This window comes from Anomaloglossus baeobatrachus, chromosome 5 (genome assembly GCF_048569485.1).
Source record: "Anomaloglossus baeobatrachus isolate aAnoBae1 chromosome 5, aAnoBae1.hap1, whole genome shotgun sequence".
Lineage (NCBI taxonomy): Eukaryota > Metazoa > Chordata > Amphibia > Anura > Aromobatidae > Anomaloglossus > Anomaloglossus baeobatrachus.
In genome coordinates this window covers 528,582,721-528,607,106 of record NC_134357.1, presented here as the reverse complement: position 1 = coordinate 528,607,106, position 24,386 = coordinate 528,582,721, and the positions used below count along the sequence as shown (strand labels likewise).

Here is a 24,386-nt window from a genome sequence, read left to right as displayed (position 1 = left end):
CACTCTGCGGTGTGTGAAGTTTTAATTTTGCTTCATACAAACAGGTGAGAAAGCATAGGGGACGTGAGGGGAGGGAGCACAGAGTCCCTCCCCTCAGCTCCCCTATGCTTTCTCACCTGTTTGTATGAAGCAAAATTAAAACTTCACACACCGCAGAGTGCTACCGATCTTATTTTTGGATGGATACTTCTATTGCTTGGCATAAGCACCACGGTGGTTGTTAGTTATTCCTTAGCCGTGACTCTACAGGTGTAAGCTCAGAAGAATCCTGTTACAGGATAACAATAGTGCAAGCTGCTCCTCACCAAGAACGTCTTGGATTAAGAAAACACCGCCAGCAAGCACCATCATACGGTAAGCAGTGCCCAGAGTTTTTTCCTTCTATCTACAAATAATAATGTAGACTTTAGCTCTATTCTCCCTGCAGAGAACACTCTCGTCTCTGCAGCATAAATTCACATGCTGAGGCTCAGGAAGCCGCCCCACAGATTAGTTTATACTGCAGAGAAAAGAAGCACAGTGGGCAGGAAGTTCTTAAAATCCTACCACTGTGCTTGTACTGCTCAACAAGCAGCGAAAACACTCTGCATCCTAAACACTGCAAACCCTGATCGTGGGCACATAGCCTAAAAAGCTAGGATGGATAAATATCAAACATATATAATGTCCCACCCCCCCGCATACTCTGAGCTGGCACCCTTTGTGGACTTTCATGTGGCACTAAAGGGTGTTTAGCCTTATATTTAACCCAAAAAATAATAAATAAGTTAAAAAATTGACGTGGGGTCCCTTCATTTTTGACAGTCATCTAGGGTAAATATGCAGCCTACACACCACAGCTGGGAGCGTCACCTTGGTTGGTAATCTAAAACGGACGGCACCCCAGGCTGTTTTTTTTTTTTTTAAATTATTTAATTATTTATAAATAATTTAAAAAAAAGAACACGGGGCCCCCCCTCAAATTGGATTACCAGACAAGGTAAAGCGAACAGCTTGTGGTCTGGTATTCTCAGGGTGGGAAGAGCCATGGTTATTTGGCCTTTCCCAACTTAGAAATAGCAGGCCACAGCCACCCCAAAAGTGGTGCATCCATTAGATGTGCAAAGCCTGGTGCTTCGTCCCAGCTCATCCCGTTGCCCTGGTACGATGGCAACCAGTTTAATACATGGGGTTGATACCAGCTGTAATGTTACCTGGCATCAAGCCCAGCGGTTAGTGAAGTCACGGCGTCTATCAGATACCTGACATCACTAACACAGTCAGTAATAAAAAAAAAAAAAAATAAAGACTTTTTTTATTTGAAAAAACACTCCCTACCACATTCCTTCTTTCACCAATTTATTGAAAAGACAAATAAATTCAGTCTGCCATAATCCATTTGGAGGTCCTACTATGATTTTGGACCTTACAGAATATCGGGGGCATGCTCCGTGAACGTATCCCTCATTTTCTCACTTCATGTGAGAAGTGTGGATGCAGTGATCTGAGTGAGAATACTGGAGCCACACTGCCTGTGTCCAAATGGAGGCAGATTGACTTGCAGTAACCTCATTCCAGAATATGGGGGGCGTGCTCAGAAAACATTCCCCAATTTATGGACGTGCAGAACCTCCATGTGATGAGTGTGGGTGCAGTGACCTGAAAATACGGCACTTATACTGCCCGGGTAAAGAGCACGGTAGTGTAAGCTCCAGCAATCTCAGTATCACTGAGCGCAAGAAGCCGTCTGACAGACGCTTTGCGCCATATTTTCAGAAGGAGGTGGAGGGATAGCAGGGGATCATCGCTATAACATCGCATTTTGATGATCTAGATGGGGAAGGGGGTGGAGATTTATCTCCCATCTGATATGTTTGATCATGTCAGTTGGGAGAGAAATCATTTTTTACTGGCGCCTCCATTTACTGTAACGTGACGATCTTTATACGGTGATCACGTGACCGGAAAAAAACGTACCGAATCGTGATCTCCAGGGTCTCAACTATTCCTGGTAGCAGAAACCCTGGAGATTTTCCAAAACTGGGGGGGCGCTATTCACTTTTTTCTTGCTGCCGTTTTAAAACAGCAATATGGAATAAGTACCCGTTCCTGCCGCCGTTTTAATCAGTACAGCGGTCGTAATGGGGTTAAAAGCCATCAGAACCGAGCCACACAGAAGACTAGTCACCACATTTTTTGCTTCAACATTTTTTTTCCCTATTTTCCACCTCTAAAACCTAAGTACTTCCTATGGCCTGGTCTTATAAGCTAAAAAATAAGGTAATTCAATTATTCCCTAAGGAAACAAAACAGTTCACAATATAATAGTAGACTTCACTTTAGCGCAAGAACCAGCAAAGCATGATGCCCGAGTTATTTTGTTTATTCTGCCTACAAAATATTGGAATAAAAAGCCATCAAAAGAGAAAATAGACCAAAATGAGAGAAAAAAAATACAACATTTTTGCTGATCCCACAAAAAAACAACAAGCCTCTATTACAATAATCAAAAAACTCCAAAATAGTCACTAAATGAAACATGCCAATCAAAAATTTCCTAACAAGTGCAGGCAAAGAACACCAAGGAAGGAAATAGTGACCAGAACCAAATAATTAATACAATCACACATTTTTATTATAAATATTGCAATAAAAATAAAGAACCAATATAAAATAAAATAGTGACAGGGATGTTCCCAGAAGGCAGCCACAATTACAATATTGACAGTGCTAGCAAAACATGGTTTTCAACTTCTTGGAAAAAATAGAACGCAAAAGATAGCCACAATATGAACAGGAGGTTATGAACAAATTTGTATGCAAGGTGTTGTCATATAAATGCCTAGTGGAATCCCCAGCAAACCAATGTTATATAGCTGGCTATCTTATTGTGATGCAGTTAAAGTAAAAAAAGGAGAGCAGCGCCCCCTGAGGAAGTGTTTGGCAGACGAAACGCGTTGGGTTAGGCGGCACACTATAAGAGCGCTCATCCACTGAGGTAAAGCAATTCACAATTACATATTGATCATCCGTCTCCTTGTCTCACCATGTTTCGCTAGCACTGTCACTTTGTAATTGTGGTTGCCGTCTGGGAACATCCCTGTCACTATTTTATTTTGTATTGGTTCTTTATTTTTGTATTGAGGGATTATGGACTGTAATGGAGGCTTGCCAATCAAAAATTTCATGGTGACCAGAACCAAATAATTAATACAATCACACATTTTTATTATAAATATTGCAATAAAAATAAATAGAGGGTTTCCACATTAATAGTTGCTCAAAGGCTCTTGAAAAGCAACATAACTTTCATGAACTAATCCAGCAAAATCTGCACCCCTACAGCCACGTCACCTCTTTTTCTGAGCCTTGCAGCATGTTAATGTTTGGCATTGTTCTATTAGGAATAACACACTTAGCGTACGGTGTATGTGTCTCCTGGAGCATAATCTGGTCACTATGTATTGAACACTAAGGGTATGTGCGCACGTTGCTTTTTACCTGCTTTTTCTTCTGCGCTGTTTAATGCCAAAATGGATGTGTTCTTCTATTCAAGCAAAGTCTATGGAAATTTGGGTTTCTTGTTCACACTATGTTGTTCAAAATGCTGCCTTTTTGTGGCAGAACTTTGGTCAAAAACTCAGCTTTGCAGTGCAAAACCCAAATGGCAAAAACAATTGACATGTTGCTTCTTTGAAAAGCTGAGTTTTTGACCAAAGTTCTGCCACAAAAAGGCAGCATTTTGAACACCATAGTGTGAACAAGAAACCCAAATTCCCATAGACTTTGCTTGAATAGAAGAACACATCCATTTTGGCATTAAACAGCGCAGAAGAAAAAGCAGCAAAAAAGCAGGTAAAAAGCAGGTAAAAAGCAACGTGCGCACATACCCTAACTGTCACGGATGTGTCTGGACCTTCAGGTGCTGCTGCTGGGACCAGGTGCAGAAGGGCCCGGCGATCGTCCAGACGTTAATGGATGCTGTCCCTTCAAGGGCTTGATTTAGGTCTTTTTCTGTTTCCTTGCCAGGTTGGAGGAGCCTTTCCTCCAGTTGGTAATTTAGGGTTTTTATATCGTGGGGCCTCTCACTCCTCCAGTGCGGGTTATACTCTTCACTTGGAGAAGTTGCTTGCTCAAGAGTGCATGTTGCTTCAGACTACTGTTGCTGTATATTCTGAAGATGACCTCTCAAGATAAGTTGTTGTTTTTCCTTGCTGTGGATTCAGACTACTGCTGCTGTACATTCTGAAGATTCCCTCTCAAGATAAGTTATTGTTTTTCCTTTTTCCCCTTTTTGCTGTTTATTTTTGTGTTTGTTTTTCCCTCCATGGATTGGTGTGCGGTGGTATTTAGTCCTAGGGTCTGCCTAGAAGAAAGGGGCACGTTGGCGGGCCACACCTCCTAACCCTTATAGGTACCTGTGGTTTGAGGGCAAGCGCAGGGCCCCCCAGTGTCAGGGTCAGCGCAGGAGCCCCTGGTTACCCCCCCTCTTTGTGTTTCAGTCTCCCTTATTCCCAGGAGTCCACTTGCTGGTTATCTCTCCCCACACCCAACGTGACACTAACATGGCATATTTGCAGTTTTCACTCTGCAACATCCACTGCATGCTAATTTATGGAAAAAGCCTATGGTTTCCAAATACTCACCAACAAGAAGAACAGCAAGCCACAAATGTTGTTTCTTCAATAATTTATATCTTCCAAGTACAAACATTATTTAAGTGCAAAAGATGGAGTTTATTCTATTCACCGAAGATATTCAATATAACTCAGTCTTTAACCCCTTCCCGACACTGGATGTACTGGGTATTTCCTAGCCAAAGATGTACCCAGTAAATCCTGGCAACCACGTAGGCACAGGTGCTGTGGCCGGGAAGTTGGCTTACTTGACAGCCGAGCCCTGGCTCACAAAATCCAAAAGGGGTAAATCAAGCGTCTCATGGAGAACAGGAGAGGATTATAAAAATACAAATTTTATGGAGTCCATTTAAAAATATGACCATATGCAACACACCAGGGGGTACAAAGAAAAAAGGAACAAAAAGGACTATCCTACGCGTTTCAACCTTGCGGTCTTAATCATGGATTGCAAAATGTCTTAAGAGGAAATTTACTTAAAGCATATGCAAAAATATGTCATAGGAGAGGTTAGACTAATTAGAGTTAATCATGTGAAGAGTATACACCTGGTAAAAACTGTATAGACACAACACTATAAGTGAAGCACAGACAAAAAAAATCATTGTTAAAAACTGCACAAGCAATGCAATAAAGATAAAAAAAATATTTTTTTTACAAAACGATAATAATTATCCATTACATTGATTAGATGTTAAGAAAAAGAAACCATTTAGATAAAGAGAGAGCGCAACTCATATAAATATCATTTATAATTGCTATAGCAGTATGAGGGATATAATAATCCATAAATGTAATCATCTATCAACAAGGTGATACTCTTCTTTTTAATTTGTTTTTTATTATTTATAAATTATTATTTTTTCATATTTTATTCCCTCACTAAATTCATATATAGGTTGGATGACAAGAAACTAAAGTATAATTAAGAGCTACATGAACATACAAATAATCATGTATATTGAGTAATAAGATCTTGTTTAGTGTTCATGTCATGTGGGATCCTCGTACCTAATTGGAAAATCCAGAAAATTCTCTATTGAGAATCTTTCTTCTGTGGTCCCCACCCCCCTGGCTGGTCTATGAACCTTTTCTAAGCCTGTGAAGATCAAAGAATCCAAACACCTGTTGTGAACAGAGGCAAAATGTTTCGTAACTGCAGACACCTTTACCGCGGAGGGATTCAGTGTATCATACATGTGCCGTCTGATGCGTCTTTTAAGTGGACCACTAGTGCATCCAACATACTGGATTTTACACATGATACATTCAATTAGGTATATGACATTAGATGTATTGCAATTGATGTAATTTTTTTTATGTCATAAGAGATACCTGTTGTGATAGAGGTGAATGTTTTACTTTTGTTAGCATGTTTACATGAAATGCATTGGTTTTTGTTTTCTGACTGGTGATCATGCTAGGTGAGAGCATGTTGGAAAGGTTAGGTGCCCGTTTGGCCACAAAATTAATTTGGTATTTATTCACAATTTGATTGAGTTTTATCCTGATATAGTATTGGTAAGTATTTCTGAATAATCTTGACAATGTCATTATATTGTGGAGAGAATGCGGTTGTAAACGTGATCTTATCTTTATTCTTATTTTGTTTATTTTTACATTTAAATAAATCAGTTCTGTTAATGTTACTAACTATTGATTGTGCTCTATCAAGGCACCAGTCAGGGTAACCAGCCAGGGACGGTCCCCATGGCGTTCCTGGTTGTTTAACTCCCTAAATGCCAAGATCGATGTCGATCGCAGCATTTACAGGTCTGGAAGAGGGATCACTCTCCCTCTCCTCTCCAAATCGATGCCATTATGATCTCCGGGTCACCAAGCTATGGAAAGCCTCTGGGCTCATGATTCCAGATGCTTCTGTCAGTGCTGTATGGACAGCTGCACTGTATTGCAATAATCGTCAAATGCAATGCAATATAGCTGCAATCTGAGCAGTAAAAGTTAATATTACATATAGGGACTAAGTAAAAAAGTTTTAAAGAAATAAAAAAAAAATTAAAAAAAATTGTAAAATATATTAAAAAAAATAAATCAGAAAATAAAGCATGAAAAAATGTTAAAAAAAAAAAAAAAGATTCCAATAAATGTGTATTTATGTAAAAAACAAAAAATAGTACACATATTTGTATCGCCGCATCGTTAACAACTCAATCTATAAAATGGTCATACAAGTTAACCTCTTCAGTGAACATTGTAAAAAAAAAAAAAAAAAAAAAAAAAAATGTAAAAAAAAATTAAGAACAAAGCAAGAGGGATGTCTTTTCATCATACGGCTGACAAATAAGTTGGAATTAAACTCGATCAAAAAGTCATATATAAATAAAAATGGTACCTCTGAAAACATCATCTCATCCCGCAAAAAACAACTGCCACACAGCTCTGTGATCAAAAAAGCTACAGCTCGTACAGAGTACAGAATACAACAAAAACTCATTTTGTCTATTAGTTTTCATGCTGCTGTCATCCGGTGAGGTTGGTCCATCTAGTTCAAAATTCCTCCACCAATTATATATTTTGTCACTAAATCATTTATAATTGACAAGGTTGTGTACTGAGGAAATCACCCAGCCCTTTTTTAAAAGCTGTTATAGTATCAGCCATTACTACACCTTGTGGTAGGACATTCCACAGTCTGACTGCTCTAACTGTAAAGAACTCTTTCCTATTTAGCTGCCGTAATCGCCTTTCTGCCATTCGCAGTGTATGCGCTCTGGTCCTTAGTATTGTCTTTGGAAGGAATAAGTCATGTGCCAGTCCTTTATATTGACCATACATATAAATGAGATGTCCTCAGAGACTTTTTTCTAAGCTAAGCAAATCCAACTTCTTTCAACCTCTCATCATATGGGAGGCCTTCCAGATGTGGCCTTACAAATGACTTATAGAGGGGCAACAATACGTTGGGATCACGGGATCTAATATCTCTTTTTATACACCCTAAAATGTTATTTGCTTTTGCAGCTGCTGCTTGACATTGAGTGCTGCTGCTCAGCTTACTTTTAGCAAGAATACCAGAGTCTCATGTTCTGTAGTCCCAAATTTACTTTCATTTAATGGATATGCAGCAATAGGATTACTCCGTACTAGGCGCATAGCTTTACATTTATCAACATTAAATCTCATTTGCCAAGTGTCTGCCCATTCAGACATCTTATCCAGATCTTTTTGTAATATTGGTCCGTTTTTAAAATCCTACATAGTTTGGTGTCATCAACAAAGACTGACACTTTACTATCAATCCAATCTACAAGGTCCCATATAAGTTGTCATATGGGAATTTTTGTACTAATATTTACACTAGAGCCTTCTGGTATAACACCATTTTGCGAGCGCTATCTGCCACAGGAAGGAGAGATGTAAAACTATCTTTACAGGTTGAGTCAAGAAGGGTGAACAACCAGTAATCAGTGTTGACCAAAATGCATAAACCCGCGGGTCACCGTAAAGGCAGAAGGACATGATCGGTCATGTGTGCCAGACTCCCAACAAGTAAAACTTGCCTGTGTTGACCAGGAGTACAACTCTCCATTTCCTCCTCCTCTACAGCCCATCCACGATGAACAGACAGGATGAAGCTGGTGTAGGTAGTACCCTCTATAGAGCATGCAACTATCCCTGTTCCTTCTTCATCTCCTCCTCATTATCACCCAATCCGCACTGAGATGATGAGATTAGGCTGGGTTGGGTAGTATCACCCTGGGTACTTTCTATCTCCATCTCCACATGCGACGCTTCCTCTTTAATTGTAAGCAGCAAGGATTTGAGAACACACGGGAGCGGGATGGTTACTGTGATTATGGTGTCATTGCCACCCATAATCTTGGTTGATTCCTCACATTTTTGTAGAACATCACAGATGTCAGACATCCATAGCCCTCATTAGTGATTGTAGAACCCAGGCGCATGCTCCTGCTTCCCTCCCCCAGCAAGGACATCGGCATTCTCACCTGTCTGGGCGTCCTGCTGCGCGGGTCCTGTCTCTGTCTCCTGCTGCGGCCTCCCGGAGCATCTGTGCACCATGCAGAGCTCCAGTCTCTGCCAGAAAGGCGCGCCTGCGGCCACGCCCCTTTTCTTAAAGGGCTAGCACCCTTTTACCCGGAAGTGTTTCCCAGGTCGGCTGGCAAACTGTAGGTATTTAAGGCACTCTAGCCCTATGCTAGGTGCCTGGGCAATGAGTTTAGTCATTGCTAGTTGTTGGGTCCCCTATCCCTGCGCTACTTTTGCTGCATTGCTGTGCTAAACATATTGCTTATACTTGTCTGTATTGCAGAGTGCCGCTTCCACTACCTACTGCTGCGTGCCTCCACATCAGCTGCCTACCACGATACCCGTTGCCACGAAGTATCGTCACCAGCTGCTGCCATCAATCCATTCATCAATCCGGGACACATCCGCTACTCCAGCTGTTGTCAGCTATACCTGAGACTGTCGCTCCCATACCCCTGGGGCCAGCCAACACAACACCAGTCTTCCCGAATGGAACCTGGATTCTACCTGCAGCATAACACCTCCACTATCAGGAGCTCTGGTGAAAACCAGGTTCAGGTCCGTAGTCAAGCCCCTCTGGGTTTTCTGTGTGTTGCGACCCAGTGGGTCCACCAAAATCCCTGCTCGCCCAGCGAGCCTGACAGTGCTTATGCCCGGAGGCTGCCCAGAATACCGAAGGGCATGTTCTAGCTGGTATTCAACTATTACCCTCTGCTGTTCAGAAAGGCTTTACAATATTTGCAATGTAGAGTTCCAGCGCGTGGACATATCGCACACCAGTCAGTGAGTTTGCACTTGTAAGCACTGCTGCAACACTGCCAGACCAGCAGTAGCTGTAGCTGACTTGCGGAAATGAGCACACACATGGCGTACCTTGATAAGTATCTCAGGGTAGGTTTTCAGAAAGCGTTCATCAACTCTGCAGCGGTGTACTGTTTATCACCAAAACAAATTAGTTTCAGCAGAGCCTGTTGCCGCCCCACCGAGACAATGCTGCTTTGTTTCCTGCATGCGACTGATCTGGACGACATGCTCCGAGATGACAATTTGGAGATGGAGGTGGTGCAGGAACAGGGGGGAGGTGGAGGAAACCCTGTTGGAACTAGGGCACGCAATCCTCAGCGTTGGTAGCATGTGTACCATCCCAAGGACCGACTAGGTCCCGGCTTCCACAAGTTTGAGCCGTCCTCGCATATGACGGTCCGATGTAGAAAGATAGTCTTCACAAAGATGGTGTCTGAGGTAGCGCTATGCGCAGGTGTCGACTCCGACACCATCTTAGTGAAGAGTGTTCTTTACTACTTATAAATTATACTGCCCAGTTGCCGGAATGAACGTGTATGACATCGGCAAGGGGGAGGAAAGCAAGGCAGAGGCAGACAGGGGCAGGAAGAATAGATAGCAAAACCTGACCCACATATTCCTGTCCCTGTCAATCAAATAGCAGTGCATTGCTGGAACTTTACTTGCACATACAGTACAGACCAAAGGTTTGGACACACCTTCTCATTCAAAGGGTTTTCTTTATTTACATGACTCTGAAAATTGTAGATTCACATTGAAGGCATCAAAACTATGAATTAACACATGTGGAATGAAATACGTAACAAAACAGTGTGAAACAACTGAAAATATGTCTTATATTCTAGGTTCTTCAAAGTAACCACCTTTTGCTTTGATTACTGCTTGGCACACTCTTGGCATTCTCTTGATGAGATTCAAGAGGTAGTCACCGGAAATGGTTCTCACTCAGAGGTGTACCCTGTCAGGTTTAAAAGTGGGATTTCTTGCCTTATAAATGGGGTTGGGACCATCAGTTGTGTTGTGCAGAAGTCTGGTGGATACACAGCTGATAGTCCTACTGAATAGACTGTTAGCTGCTTTTTTCTATTATGTTAATTTTTGTATTATTATAATTTGTATTATGGCAAGAAAAAAGCATCTAAGTAAAGAAAAACGAGTGGCCATCATTACTCCAGGAAATGAAGGTCAGTCAGTCCGAAAAATTTAGCTAACTTTGAAAATGTCCCCAAGTGCAGTGGCAAAAACCATCAAACGCTACAAAGAAACTGGCTCACATGAGGACCGCCCCAGGAAAGGAAGATCAAGAGTCACCTCTGCTGCGGAGGATAAGTTTATCCGAGTCACCAGCCTCAGAAATCACAGGTCAACAGCAGCTCAGATTAGAGACCAGGTCAATGCCACACAGAGTTCTAGCAGCAGACACATCTCTAGAACAACTGTTAAGAGGAGACTTTGTGTAGCAGGCCTTCATGGTAAAATAGCTGCTAGGAAACCACTGCTAAGGACAGGCAACAAACAGAAGAGACTTGTTTGGGCTAAAGAACACAAAGAAAGGACATTAGACCAGTGAAAATCTGTGCTTTGGTCTGATGAGTCCAAATTTGAGATCTTTGGATCCAACCACAGTGTCTTTGGGCGACGCAGAAAAGGTGAACGGATGGACCTACATGCCTTGTTCCCACCGTGAAGCATGGAGGAGGAGGTGTAATGGTGTGGGGGTGCTTTGCTGGTGACACTGTTGGGGATTTATTCAAAATTGAAGGCATACTGAACCAGCATACCTACAACAGCATGTTGCAGCGGCATGCTATTCCTTTCAGTTTGCGTTTAGATGGACCATAATTTATTTTTCAACAGGACAATGACCCCCAGCACACCTCCAGGCTGTGTAAGGGCTAGTTGACTAAGGAGAGTGATGGGGTGCTACGACAGATGACCTAGCCTCCACAGTCACCAGACCTGAACCCAATCGAGATGGTTTGGGATGAGCTGGACCGCAGAGTGAAGCCAAAAGGGCCAACAAGTGCTAAGCATCTCTGGAAACTCCTTCAAGACTGTTGGAAAACCATTTCCGGTGACTACCTCTTAAAGCTCATCAAGAAAATGCCAAGAGTTTGCAAAGCAGTAATCAAAGCAAAAGGTGGGTACTTTGAAGAACCTAGAATAAAAGACATATTTTCAGTCGTTTCACACTTTTTTGTTAAGTATTTCTTTCCACATTCATAGTTTTGATGCCTTCAATGTGAATCTACAATTTTCAGAGTCGTGTAAATAAAGAAAAAAACTCTTTGAATGAGGTGTATCCAAACTTTGTCTTTACTGTATTTCTCAAATAAAACCTCCAATCTTAGAACAGAAGGTGCAGTATGCTTACACTCAGCGTCCTAGAGCCAGTATAGCACTGGCTTAACTGTATATATGAAAATCCTTATGGTTGGTTCTCTTTAAGTACTCTCCCAGTTTGTACATTTTTATTCCATACTTTGTTCCCTTAATAGGCAGGTATTGACAGAACTGAAGCTTCCCCTTGAAGTGGATTAAGGACTCATTAACGCAGATGTCCCTTCAGGTAATGTACATCTCCATTTGTTGCTAAGGTGTTCAATAACCAGCCTAACTTTGAAAAAGTTGTCAAAGTTGGGGGTCATCTCTGGGTAGACACTGTGCATTATCATTATGATGAAAAAATTTGTTAAAGGGAACCAACCATCAGGATTTGCATATATGAAGTAAAATCAGTACCTTACTGGGGCTAGGATGGGGAATAAAATCATACCTTCACTTTCCAGATTGTATGTTTCATTGCAGTAAAATGTTTTATCAAAGTTACTGAAATCAGTGCAACAGTTGATTGGTGGGAGTATGTGAGTAGGGTGTTCCTCTATTATTCCTCCCCTGTGTGGTTTCATGGCCTTATACTTCACTGTGTACTGCGCACGCGCTGGCCATAATTATAATTGTGTCAAAGGAGGAATCTATTTACATAAAGGCAATGAAACCACACAGGGGAAGAATATTAAATGAAGACCCAACATAATCCCGCCCCGCTACACACACACCAATCAAATGATGCACGGATTTCTGGAACTTTGATAAAATGCAATTACACATACAATCTGGAAAGTGAAGGTATCATTTTATTCACCATCCTTGCACCAGCATAACACTGCTTTTACTTTATATGTGCAAATCCTGGTAGTTGGTTCCCTTTAATGGCCTCAAAGCATACCCAGGTCATAGCCATGCTGAAAACTGGAGTGTTAAATAAAATATCAGCACTCACAATATTGCCGAACTTCTGATTTCTTCACTATCCCCATGAGAAGCACAAACCCCAAAAATATAATTTTGTACTGGATCTACAGGGTCCAATTAGCAAATGATGAAGTGCGGTTTTGGGCTACAAATTGTTGGGAGCATAAATTTGTATTCGCCACCATGAGATTTAGGAAATGCTCTGTCACACCAGGGTGAGGAAACACTAAGCAACAACGGAAGGTCCAGGCGTTAGAAGGAGTTGATCGTGATCACCTCCTAACACTCACCAGAAGCTGATCCCTTTACTCCCTAATGTCCCTAGATGGGCCTCACTGGCCCTGAAATCACCCTGCCTTGTGTGAAAGCCACCGAGATGCAAGTCTCTCCACTACAAGAAGACAACAACATGAGGAAGGCAAGAGAAACAGGTGGGGAAAAAAACACAACAAATAGCACTCTACAGCTTCTCCACCTGGAAACTTCTCAGCTGCAAAAGTAGCAAACATCTAAGCTTCTCCAGAGACTGGCTCCTTCAAGTGGACAGCATAGAATGAGGAGGGAGAAGTGGATATTTATAGCAGATGGGAGTGGCTGCAGCTGAGATTACAACTGCCTGTTAAACAGCTGAAAGTAACCTTAACACCTTCAGCACCAGATGAAATTAAATAAGCTCCAACTCGTGCTAAACAACGAGTGGGCACTAGAGAGGATCTGCGATCAACTATACGCTGTGACCTTCTGATCTCAGATCCCCTCCAAGACCACATCAGGAAGTGAGACAAGACTTGTGACTTTTTCAGAGAAAAAATACTTTCTGTGAGGCTTGGAGTATCAAATTGGATTCCTAATTGGACCACAAAATCAAGTATCTGAAGTTCATCATCTTTAAGGGGTGAGATCCACTAATGGTGTGTGATGTCTCATTTGCAGCCTTGAGGCATCTAGATTGGGGGTTCATTATCATTAGACAAATGGTGGGAAATGCATTGTGATATGGTGGGACATCACCAATAAAGCAGCCACAGCTGGTGACTGAAAAGAATCTGTGACTTCCCTGCATTTAGTGGTTACTACTCACCTGGGTAGTCATATGTAGGAATCTCCACTTTACACCACTCATCACATGTCTCTGTAGTATTAATATGGGTCAGATCTTCACCCTGAAACACATAATGTAAAAGTCACATCTATAATCAGCTCTATTCATCCCAGAAGAAGAAAACAAGACTGAGCACAAGACCTTCACAGCCGTCTACACATCATAGGGAGATTTCATGACACCTGCTCTCCATCTACCTGATGATCTTGAGGAACATTGGGATTTTCTTGTTTACAGTCCTGTGGAAGAAGAGGACGGGGACAGCCCTCTGGTGTTGTCCTCTTACTGGATAGAACTGTAGGAAACACATATAGGAACTGAATTCATTCTTTACATACAAATAATTATAGGCCGTGTGTATTTAGCCCTGTCTATTACCTGGTGATGTGAGGGGCTGGGGAACCTCCATCATGATGTCCTTGTAGTGATCTGTGTGTCCTTCTAAATACTCCCACTCCTCCATGGAGAAATAGATGGTGACATCCTGACACCTTATAGGAACCTGACACATACAATGATACCGTCATCCCCCGATCCCTTCATAGCAGTATTTTATAATGTCCCAGCATTCCCAGCAGTGTCACCTCTCCAGTCAGCAGCTCAACCATCTTGTAGGTGAGTTCTAGGATCTTCTGGTCATTGATGTCCTCATGTGTCAGGGGGTGAGGTGGAGGCCCCGTGATTGGGCTCAGGAGTCTTCCCCATCCCTCAGACACAGGGTCCTGACAGCGCTCACTAGAGGTCTTCTTCACTACTGTGTAATCCTGGTTATGGAGAGACACAGTAATAAATCTCACTACAGACATTTCCAGAGTCCTCACCTCTCGAGTTCTGTCCATCTGTTATTCCCATAGATAAGAATGATGTAATGTGACATCATCAGAATCTATCACCTCTCCAGTAAGCCGGAAGAGGATCTCTAGGGTGAGGTGTAATATCTTCTCCACCATCTTGTCCCTGTCCATATCCATCCTTGATGGGTCAATCAGGAGAATTCTCTTATTGGGATTTTCTTGTTTACAGTACTGTGGGAGAAGAGGACGGGGACATCTCTCTGGTGTTGTCCTCTCACTGGATAGAACTGGAAGAAACACATACAGGGACTGAATTTATTCTTTACATACAGATAGGCCATGTGTATTTAGTCCTATCTATTACCTGGTGATGTGAGGGGCCGGGCAACCTCCATCATGACGTCCTTGTACAGATCTTTGTGTCCTTCTAAATACGCCCATTCTTCCAAGGAGAAATAGATGGTGACGTCCTGATGCCTTAAAGGAACCTTACACATATAATGATACTGTCATCCCCCGATCCCTTCATAGCGTTACTGTATAATTTCCCAGCATTCCCAGCAGTGTCACCTCTCCAGTCAGCAGCTCAATCATCTTGTAGGCGAGTTCTCGGATCTTCTGGTCATTGATGTCCTCATGTATCATGGGGTGAGGTGGAGGCCCTGTGATTGGGCTCAGGGGTCTTCCCCATCCCTCAGACACAGGGGCGTGATAGCCATCACTAGAGGTCTTCTTCATCACTGTGTAATCCTGGATATGGAGAGACACATTAATAAATCTCACTACAGACATTTCCAGAGTCCTCACCTCTCCAGTTCTGTCCATCTGTTATTCCCATAGATAAGAATGATGTAATGTGACGCCATCAGAATCTCTCACCTCTCCAGTAAGCCGGAAGAGCATCTCTAGGGTGAGGTGTAAAATCCTCTCCGCCATCTTGTCCCTGTCCCTATCCATACTTGATGGGTCCATCAGGAAAATTCTCCTATATAGAAGATCTCCACTGAGAGGATATTGTGGGGACCTGAATGGGAAGATGATGAGCTGATGTAACATCAGAAAGAATCATGTGTAGTTATAAAATTACTGGAGATAATAATATGACGAGATATAATGTGTAGCTGTTGTATACTATAATCTTGTATGGATAGGAACATAAGTTGAATATGTCACTAAGGCTAGTTTCACACTTGCGTTGAACGGTATCCGTTGCATCGCGTTGTGTAACGGATGCAACGGATGTGTTGCATATAGTGGCACAACGGATGTGTTGCATATAGTGGCACAACGGATGCAACGGATGCTGCAAAACAACGCAATTCGTTTTGTTTTTTTGTTTTTTTTTACAGTTTTACCAGCGGCAGACTATTGTGAACGATCAGCTGATCGCTTCCAGTAGCCAGCCGCCGGGTGATCAGCTGATCGCTCCCTGCAGCCGGCCGCCGGGTGATCAGCTGATCGCTCCCTGCAGCCGACCGCCGGTGATCAGCTGAGCGCTGTCACTTGCCGGCCGCCGGGTGATCAGCTGATCGCTCCCTGCAGCCGACCGCCGGGTGATCAGCTGAGCGCTGTCACTTGCCGGCGCCCGGGCATGCCGGCGGGCGGGCGCTCAGCTGAGCGCTGTGACTTGCCGGCGGCCGGGCATGCTGGCGGCCGGTCGCTCAGCTGAGCGCTGTCGCTTGCCGACGGCCGGGTGCTCAGCTGAACGTTCGGCCAGCGCAAGCCAAAATAAAGTTTGATTTAAAAAAAAAAAAAAAAAGAAGAGCATGCGCAGTGAAATCCAGAGGATTCCGCTGCTCAAAATAACATTACATGCTGCGTTCCTCCCGCTGGGCGGAAGCAACGGAGCGTCGCCCAGCGGAAGCAACGCAGGTCCTTTTGGTACAATCCGTCACCCATACAAAGTCTATGGGAAACAGCGGATTCCGCTGTTTTCCAAAAGGGCGGATTGTAACGGAAGGAAATAAACGCAAGTGTGAAAGTACCCTAAGACAGCTCCTCCATGCTCTCAATCATTGCTATGTTAATCACGGCTTCAGCCATTGATTGGTTTTATGGATCATGTTGTCGGTACTGACCAAGAACACTGACAATGGCCTCCATGTCTGTCATACTCCGCTGCTCATCAGATCCTACCGGAGATGGGGTCTGATAGGTTACATATCAGTCAAAGTCTGGCAGGTTGGATAATAACCTACTAGATAAGTAGTGCAGTGTATTATCTCATCAATCAAAAGATCATATGTTCAAGTCTTTCAGAGAATTAATTGGTAGAGTAAAGAAAATAAATACAAAATGTATAAGGGTATGTGCACAGTGTGTCTTTTTCAATGAAGAAACAATAAAAAAAGAACATAGTGCACAATAATGTAAAAACGACATTACTGTGCACATGTTCAGTCTTATGTCACTTCTTTTAACTGTTCATGGTTCAGAAACCCTGAAGAGGTTAAAAGAAGTAACTTGTTTATTCTTTGGGGGTCTTCTACTAGGAAGCCGCTTGCCACCATAATAGAAAATACAGAGAACAGAGTACTGTGTAAAAATTATAATATGGGGAAGATTAGTGATACTGTGGGAGCATTACACTGTGAGGGGCCAAGAAATGGGCACCGTACCATGTGAGAAATACGTGCTTCCATGTAAGCTGTCTTTTATAGTTGGGTCCAAGGCCGGACTGGCCATCTGGCATTTCTGGCAAACGTAGTGGGCCACTCGATCTATCGTCACCCCACTCTGTGCGGCTGGTCCACTGCTGTCTTTAGCTAGGGTGTCACTAGGCACTTAGATCGATCAATAGTGCACTGTCCCGAATCTTAGTTTAGCTTTTTTCCCCAAATAAACTTTAATTTGTGAACACAGCCACGCACACATTCAGCATGTGCCTAACACTGCCCTGCATGGTGCATGTGTGAGTGATTAGCAGAGTAGATCCTAGTTTCTGCTCCCAGCTCATACTCTTCCATACCAGGAGAGGTTTCCGAGTACCTCTACTGAGAGAGTGATCACTGTGTTATCTGTGGTGTTACACAGGACTGCAGGTAACATCTGCTACATTATCTGTCCTCAAAGAGTTATCAGTGTGTTATCTGTGCTGTTACATAGGGCTGCAGGTGACATCTACTACATTATCTGTACTCCGAGATTGATCACTGTGTTAAGGCCCAGTCACACACAACGACTTACCAGCGATCCCGACAACGATATGACCTGATAAGGATCGCTGGTAAGTCGCTGGTGAGATGTCACACAGTCAGACCTTACCAACGACGCAGTAACGATCAGCGACCTGTATAACGATCTCGGCGGGCGTTAGGACTGTGTTAGGAGGTCGTTGGTAGGTGTCAAACATAGCGAAGCGTCCTGCCCAGCAGGACATCACCTTTGAAGAAAATGGTCCGAATCATTCGTCAACGACTAGCGATCTCACAGCAGGGGCCTGATCGCTGGTAGGTGTCACACATAACAAGATCGCTGGCAAGATCGTTGCTACGTCACAGAAACTGTGACTCAGCAACGATCTCGTTAGCGATCTCATTGTGTGTGATGGGGCCTTTACATAGGACTACAGGTGACATCTACAACATTATCAGTACTCAGAGATTGATCATTATGTTACTGGTGGTGTTACATAGGACTGCAGGTGACATCTACTACATTTTAAACCAAAAGAGAGGATAGAGATCCATATCTATCTAAAGATTGACCAAAGCAGATCTCACCATGACCAACATGTATTAACCAAAAAAGAGTTCTGCAATTATACCAATTCAATCATTTTAATCAGACACCAATGTGGTTAAGAAAATTCATTATATTTTATTTCATCATATATAAATTACAATTTTATTAAATGCTACTACTCACAAATTTTTAAAAGGACCCTACCCCATAAAAACATGCAGAAACAAACTGGTGCCGTGTGGAACAGCCATAATTTGGAATTCAATGTTAGTACACATCTATATAACTATCTGGGTATACATAATTGTAGTTGGATCTAATGACCTATCACAGCCAAACAGATAAAGTGCAAGGGCAACTCAGCATAACAGGGATCAGCCTGAACACAGTTCACAAAAGGCAGTCAAATATCTAATACAGCAAGCATGGATATGAACAATAATAGGGTTAGTACATATCTCAACACATAAGGCAGTAAAAGGTATACCATCCAAACCATCAAGTCCAATGCTCATGGGATATGTATATTAACCTAGTGCCAGGGTGGATCAATGAATACTTCCGTTATGGCTGGTAGGGACCTCCTGACGAAGCGAGAGGCGAAACACGCGTCGAGGTGCTGGGCGCTGTGGTTCGCTATCTGGGTTTACAATCTGATGTTCTCTGGTACCTACCAGCCATAACGGAAGTATTCATTGATCCACCCTGGCACTAGGTTAATATACATATCCCATGAGCATTGGACTTGATGTTTTGGATGGTATACCTTTTACTGCCTTATGTGTTGAGATATGTACTAACCCTATTATTGTTCATATCCATGCTTGCTGTATTAGATATTTGACTGCCTTTTGTGAACTGTGTTCAGGCTGATCCCTGTTATGCTGAGTTGCACTTGCACTTTATCTGTTTGGCTATGATAGGTCATTAGATCCAACTACAATTATGTATACCCAGATAGTTATATAGATGTGTACTAACATTGAATTCCAAATTATGGCTGTTCCACACGGCACCAGTTTGTTTCTGCATGTTTTTATGGGGTAGGGTCCTTTTAAAAATTTGTGAGTAGTAGCATTTAATAAAATTGTAATTTATATATGATGAAATAAAATATAAATGAATTTTCTTAACCACATTGGTGTCTTATAAAATGCTTGAATTGGTATAATTGCAGAACTCTTTTTTGGTTAAGACATCTACTACATTATCTGTACTTAGAGAGTTAATGTGTTGCCGATGGTGTTACATTTTTCATGTGAGTGGGGAGTGGAAGGATAGGTGGCAAAACAAATGTTTCTCGGCCCCTGATATTTTCTGACCCTGCCAACTCCCCGATCTTCAGCAGTCTGCACACCCGCCAGCTTTAGCTTCCGCTGCACACACCATTGTGCTGCACTGCTGAAATCAGAAGAGAACAGCGCATCCCCCGGCCTTTCCTTTTTAGTACCTCTGCAGCTTGTGATGACATGAACAAGATGGCAATCCAAACTCATAAGTACCGCAACTTGCTACCAATAAAAGCTTCAGCTTGTTTCATCAAAAACCTCTTGCGCAGCTCTATAGAGAAAAATCACAGTTAATAGTCAATTTTTCTATTAAGTTTTTTTTTTGTGGAAAAATAGAAATGTAAAATATAAAACAATATACTTTGATATATTTTTAATCATATCAACCTGCGGAATTAAGTCAAATTGTCATCTATACTGCACAGTCAACTCCCCCAAAAATAATAGAAAACAATTGGGCTTATTATTTTCTTTAATGGTCACTCATATCATACCAAAAAATGTTTGAAAAACCCTTGTTTGTTATTTAAAAAAAATACAAACTGCTGGCCCTGGTGTCTATTATTGTCTGCATCTCCAACATCAATGCTGCAGTCAATCAGTTTACTGCTGAGTTCCTTGATTGGCTGCAGCGCTGTCGACATGATGTGACATCAGCACTGCAGGCAATAGTGAACCTGGGGAGGGTGCGGAAAGCACAATTTTCATTTTTTTTTTTTCAAACAAGCAACCTGGAGAACGGTTTACAAAACAATAAAACCACGCTAAGGATTTGTGCATACAAGATATCTCAAGGAAAACCACAGAGCTTTTAGGAAGAAGACGCTTTAGGAAACCATGGCATTTTTTCCTGAAGCATTTTCTTTATAGTTTTAGTCGTTTCTTCAGCATTTTTTCTGATTATTTTGCCCACTTTTGTTTTTGTTTTTTCTCACTGTTTTCCTGTGGGTTTTTTCACGTAATTTCTACTGACATGTTTTGTGGTTTGTTTTTTTTCTCTCCATTACATAATGAGGGAAACCCCCTAACATTTTTAAAGCTATGGTAAAAGGCTACAAAAGACATCCGGGGGTCTTCTGAGCTTTCCCAGTGGCTTACTTTGTAAAGTACAGAGTGTTTAACAGGTGGAAAACAACAGAAGAATAGAGCAGTCACATCTTTTAACCACTGGGGTTTTAAAGGACCCTGAAGTGGTTAAAAGTTGCTCAAAAGCCTGAACATGTGAATAGCCAATCGTTTTTATATGTAACTGTACACTGTGTGCAGAATTATTAGGCAAATGAGTATTTTGATCACATGATACTTTTTTATACATGTTGTCCTACTCCTCGCTGTATAGGCTTGAGAGCCAACTACCAATTAAGTAAATCAAGTGATGTGCATCTCTGTAATGAGGAGGGGTGTGGTGTAATGAAATCAACACCCTATATAAGGTGTGCTTAATTACTAGGCAACTTCCTTTCTTTTGGAAAAATGGGTCAGAAGAGAGATTTGATGACTCTGAAAAGTCCAAAATTGGGAGATGTCTTGCAGAAGGATGCAGCAGTCTTGAAATTGCGAAACTATTGAAGCGTGATCACCGAACAATAAAGCGTTTCATGGCAAATAGCCAACAGGGTCGCAAGAAGCGTGTTGGGCAAAAAAATGCACAAAATAACTACCCATGAATTGAGGAAAAACAAGCGTGAAGCTGCCAAGATGCCATTTGCCACCAGTTTGCCCATATTTCAGAGCTGCAACGTTAATGGAGTATCAAAAAGCATAAGGTGTGCCATACTCAGGGACATGGCCAAGGTAAGGAAGGCTGAAAAACGACCACCTTTGAACAAGAAACATAAGATAAAATGTCAAGACTGGGCCAAAAATATCTTAAGACTGATTTTTCAAAGGTTTTATGGACTGATGAAATGAGAGTGACTCTTGATGGGCCAGATGGATGGGCCAGAGGCTGGATCAGTAAAGGGCAGAGAGCTCCACTCCGACTCAGACGCCAGCAAGGTGGAGGTGGGGTACTGGTATGGGCTGGTATCATCAAAGATGAACTTGTGGGACCTTTTCGTGTTGAGGATGGAGTGAAGCTCAACTCCCAGACCTACTGCTAGTTTCTGGAAGACAACTTCTTCAAGCAATGGTACAGGAAGAAGTCGGTATCGTTCAAGAAAAACATGATTTTCCTGCAGGACAATGCTCCATCACATGCATCCAACTACTCCACAGCGTGGCTGGCCAGTAAAGATCTAAAAGATGAAAAAAATAATGACATGGCCCCCTTATTCACCTGATCTGAACCCCATAGAGAACCTGTGGTGCCTCATAAAATGTGAGATCTACAGGGAGGGACAACAGTACACCTCTCGGAACAGTGTCTGGGAGGCTGTGGTGGCTGCTGCACGCAATGTTGATCGTAAACAGGTCAAGCAACTGACAGAATCTATGGATGGTAGGCTGGTGAGAGTCATCATAAAGAAAGGTGGCTATATTGGTCACTAATTTTTTGGGGTATTGTTTTTGCATGTCAGAAATGTTTATTTCTAAATTTTGTGCAGTTATATTGGTTTACCTGGTGAAAATAAACAAGTGAGATGGGAATATATTTGGTCTTTATTAAGTTGCCTAATAATTCTGCACTGTAATAGTTACCAGCACAAACAGATATCCCCCTAAGATAGCCAAATCTAAAAAAAAACAAAAAAACACCCAACTTCCAAAAATATTAAGCTTTGATATTTATGAGTCTTTTGGTTGATTGAGAACATAGTTGTTGATCAATAATAAAAAAAATCCTCTAAAATACAACTTGCCTAATAATTCTGCACGCGGTGTATATGTTCATTCATTTGAGTATTTTTCATAGCGGTCTCCATGGCGGAATCTGCCTGAAAAAGAAACCGTCGTCCTCACATACACTAAGTGGCATGTACCCAAAATTAGCACCAGTGAACACTATAGCTAAAGTTATGGGTGTCAGAAGTCTAATTCTGGCTTTCCTAGACTTACATTGAGTTCAATGTGCACTCATTCCAGCTCTCACAGACTTACATTACATTATGTTCAAAGTAGCTCTCATCCCGGCTGTCATAGACTTACATTGAGTTCAGTGTGGCCTTCATTACGGCTGTCATAGACTTACATTGAGTTCAGTGTGGCCCTCATTCCGGCTGTCATAGACTTACATTGAGTTCAGTGTGGCCCTCATTCCGGCTGTCATACACTTACATTGGGTTCAGTGTGGCCTTCATTCCGGCTGTCAGACTTACATTGTGTTCAGTGTGGCCCTCATTCTGGCTATCATAGACTTACATTGAGTTCAGTGTGGCCCTCATTCTGGCTATCATAGACTTACATTGAGTTCAGTGTGGTCATCATTCCAGCTGTCATTTACTTACATTGAATTCCGTGTGGCTTTCATTACGGCTGTCATAGACTTACATTGAGTTCAGTGTGGCCCTCATTACGGCTGTCACAGACTTACATTGAGTTCAGTGTGGCCCTCATTACGGCTGTCACAGACTTACATTGAGTTCAGTGTGGCCCTCATTACGGCTGTCACAGACTTACATTGAGTTCAGTGTGGCCCTCATAACGGCTGTCACAGACTTACATTGAGTTCAGTGTGGCCCTCATTACGGCTATCATAGACTTACATTGAGTTCAGTGTGGCTCTCATTCCGGCTGTCATAGACTTACATTGAGTTCAGTGTGGCCCTCATTCTGGCTGTCATAGACTTACATTGAGTTCAGTGTGGCCCTCATTACGGCTGTCATAGACTTACATTGAGTTCAGTGTGGCCTTCATTCTGGCTGTGATACACTTACATTGAGTTCAGTGTGGCCTTCATTACGGCTGTCATAGACTTACATTGAGTTCAGTGTGGCCCTCATTCTGGCTGTCATAGACTTACATTGAGTTCAGTGTGGTCCTCATTCCGGCTGTCATACACTTACATTGAGTTCAGTGTGGCCCTCATTCCTGCTCAGCTCTGGATGTAAAGTATCGACTTTGTCAGGACCTGCAATTAGGAGCAGTAAATAGGACAGATCTGTAACACTGGATGCAGCTGTGGTTATATGTTATATAGTCGTATTACACTCACCTCACGTCTTATAACCTACAAGTGCACAATGATAGTACACATTGACCACGTGACAAGTGGGCCTGTGCACCGCCAAATGCCAGGGCTGAATGTGAGTCCAAATCCGGCCCTGTTTACGTCATAGGTATCTATCAGAGGAAAAGGAGCAAAAAGTTATGATTCTTAGCCTGTCGCACAAAAAACATTGAAATAGTCTCCGTACTGAAGGGGTTAATGCCTCCTGCCCCCAGTACTGGGGAATCTCCACATACCTCCACCTGCAGAGCCGCACACTAGATATATGGCTGCTCTGTGCTTACAGGACCTGTGATGATGTCACATGGAGGGGAGGAGTCAGGGGTCACATGGTCAGCTCCTCAGTGTATGCAGGACTCTGCTGTGCTGGGTGTCATGGTGCTGGATGAGGGGAAGGTTATGTGTGGGGTCAGGAGGGGTTTACAGTGTGGATATAGCAGAGCCGTGTATTTACGAGGTGTATGGAGCGTATTTGTGTGTGTAAGACGTGTGTGGAACGGAGCCATGAGTGTACGGAGTATAGCCGTGTGTGTGTAACATGTGAAGAGCGAAGCCGTGTATGTACGACGTGTATGGCGCGGAGCCTTGTGTGTACGAGGTGTACAGAGCACAGCCGTCTGTGTACGGAGCAGAGCTGTCTGTGTATAACGTGTGTAGAGCGAAGCCGTGTATGTACGACGTGTATGGCGCGGAGCCGTGTGTGTACGAGGTGTACGGAGCGGAAC

The 24,386-nt window shown here is 42.6% G+C and overlaps 1 protein-coding gene and 1 long non-coding RNA gene across 2 annotated transcripts in view; both read right to left on the bottom strand.

Moving 5' to 3' along the window:
• The window catches only part of LOC142312908 (uncharacterized), a 171,318-nt gene that overhangs the window by 9,290 nt on the left and 137,642 nt on the right, over positions 1–24,386 (bottom strand). Inside the window, 4 exon segments of the mRNA XM_075351895.1 lie at positions 13,765–13,846; positions 13,983–14,080; positions 14,164–14,287; positions 14,370–14,585. Coding sequence (XP_075208010.1) covers positions 13,765–13,846; positions 13,983–14,080; positions 14,164–14,287; positions 14,370–14,585 — 520 coding nt within the window.
• Positions 22,371–23,946, bottom strand: LOC142312175 (uncharacterized). Its single transcript, XR_012754335.1, has 4 exons — positions 23,898–23,946; positions 23,647–23,774; positions 23,498–23,562; positions 22,371–22,428 (listed from the first exon to the last, which is right to left on the bottom strand). It is a non-coding gene; the product is annotated as an uncharacterized LOC142312175 (long non-coding RNA).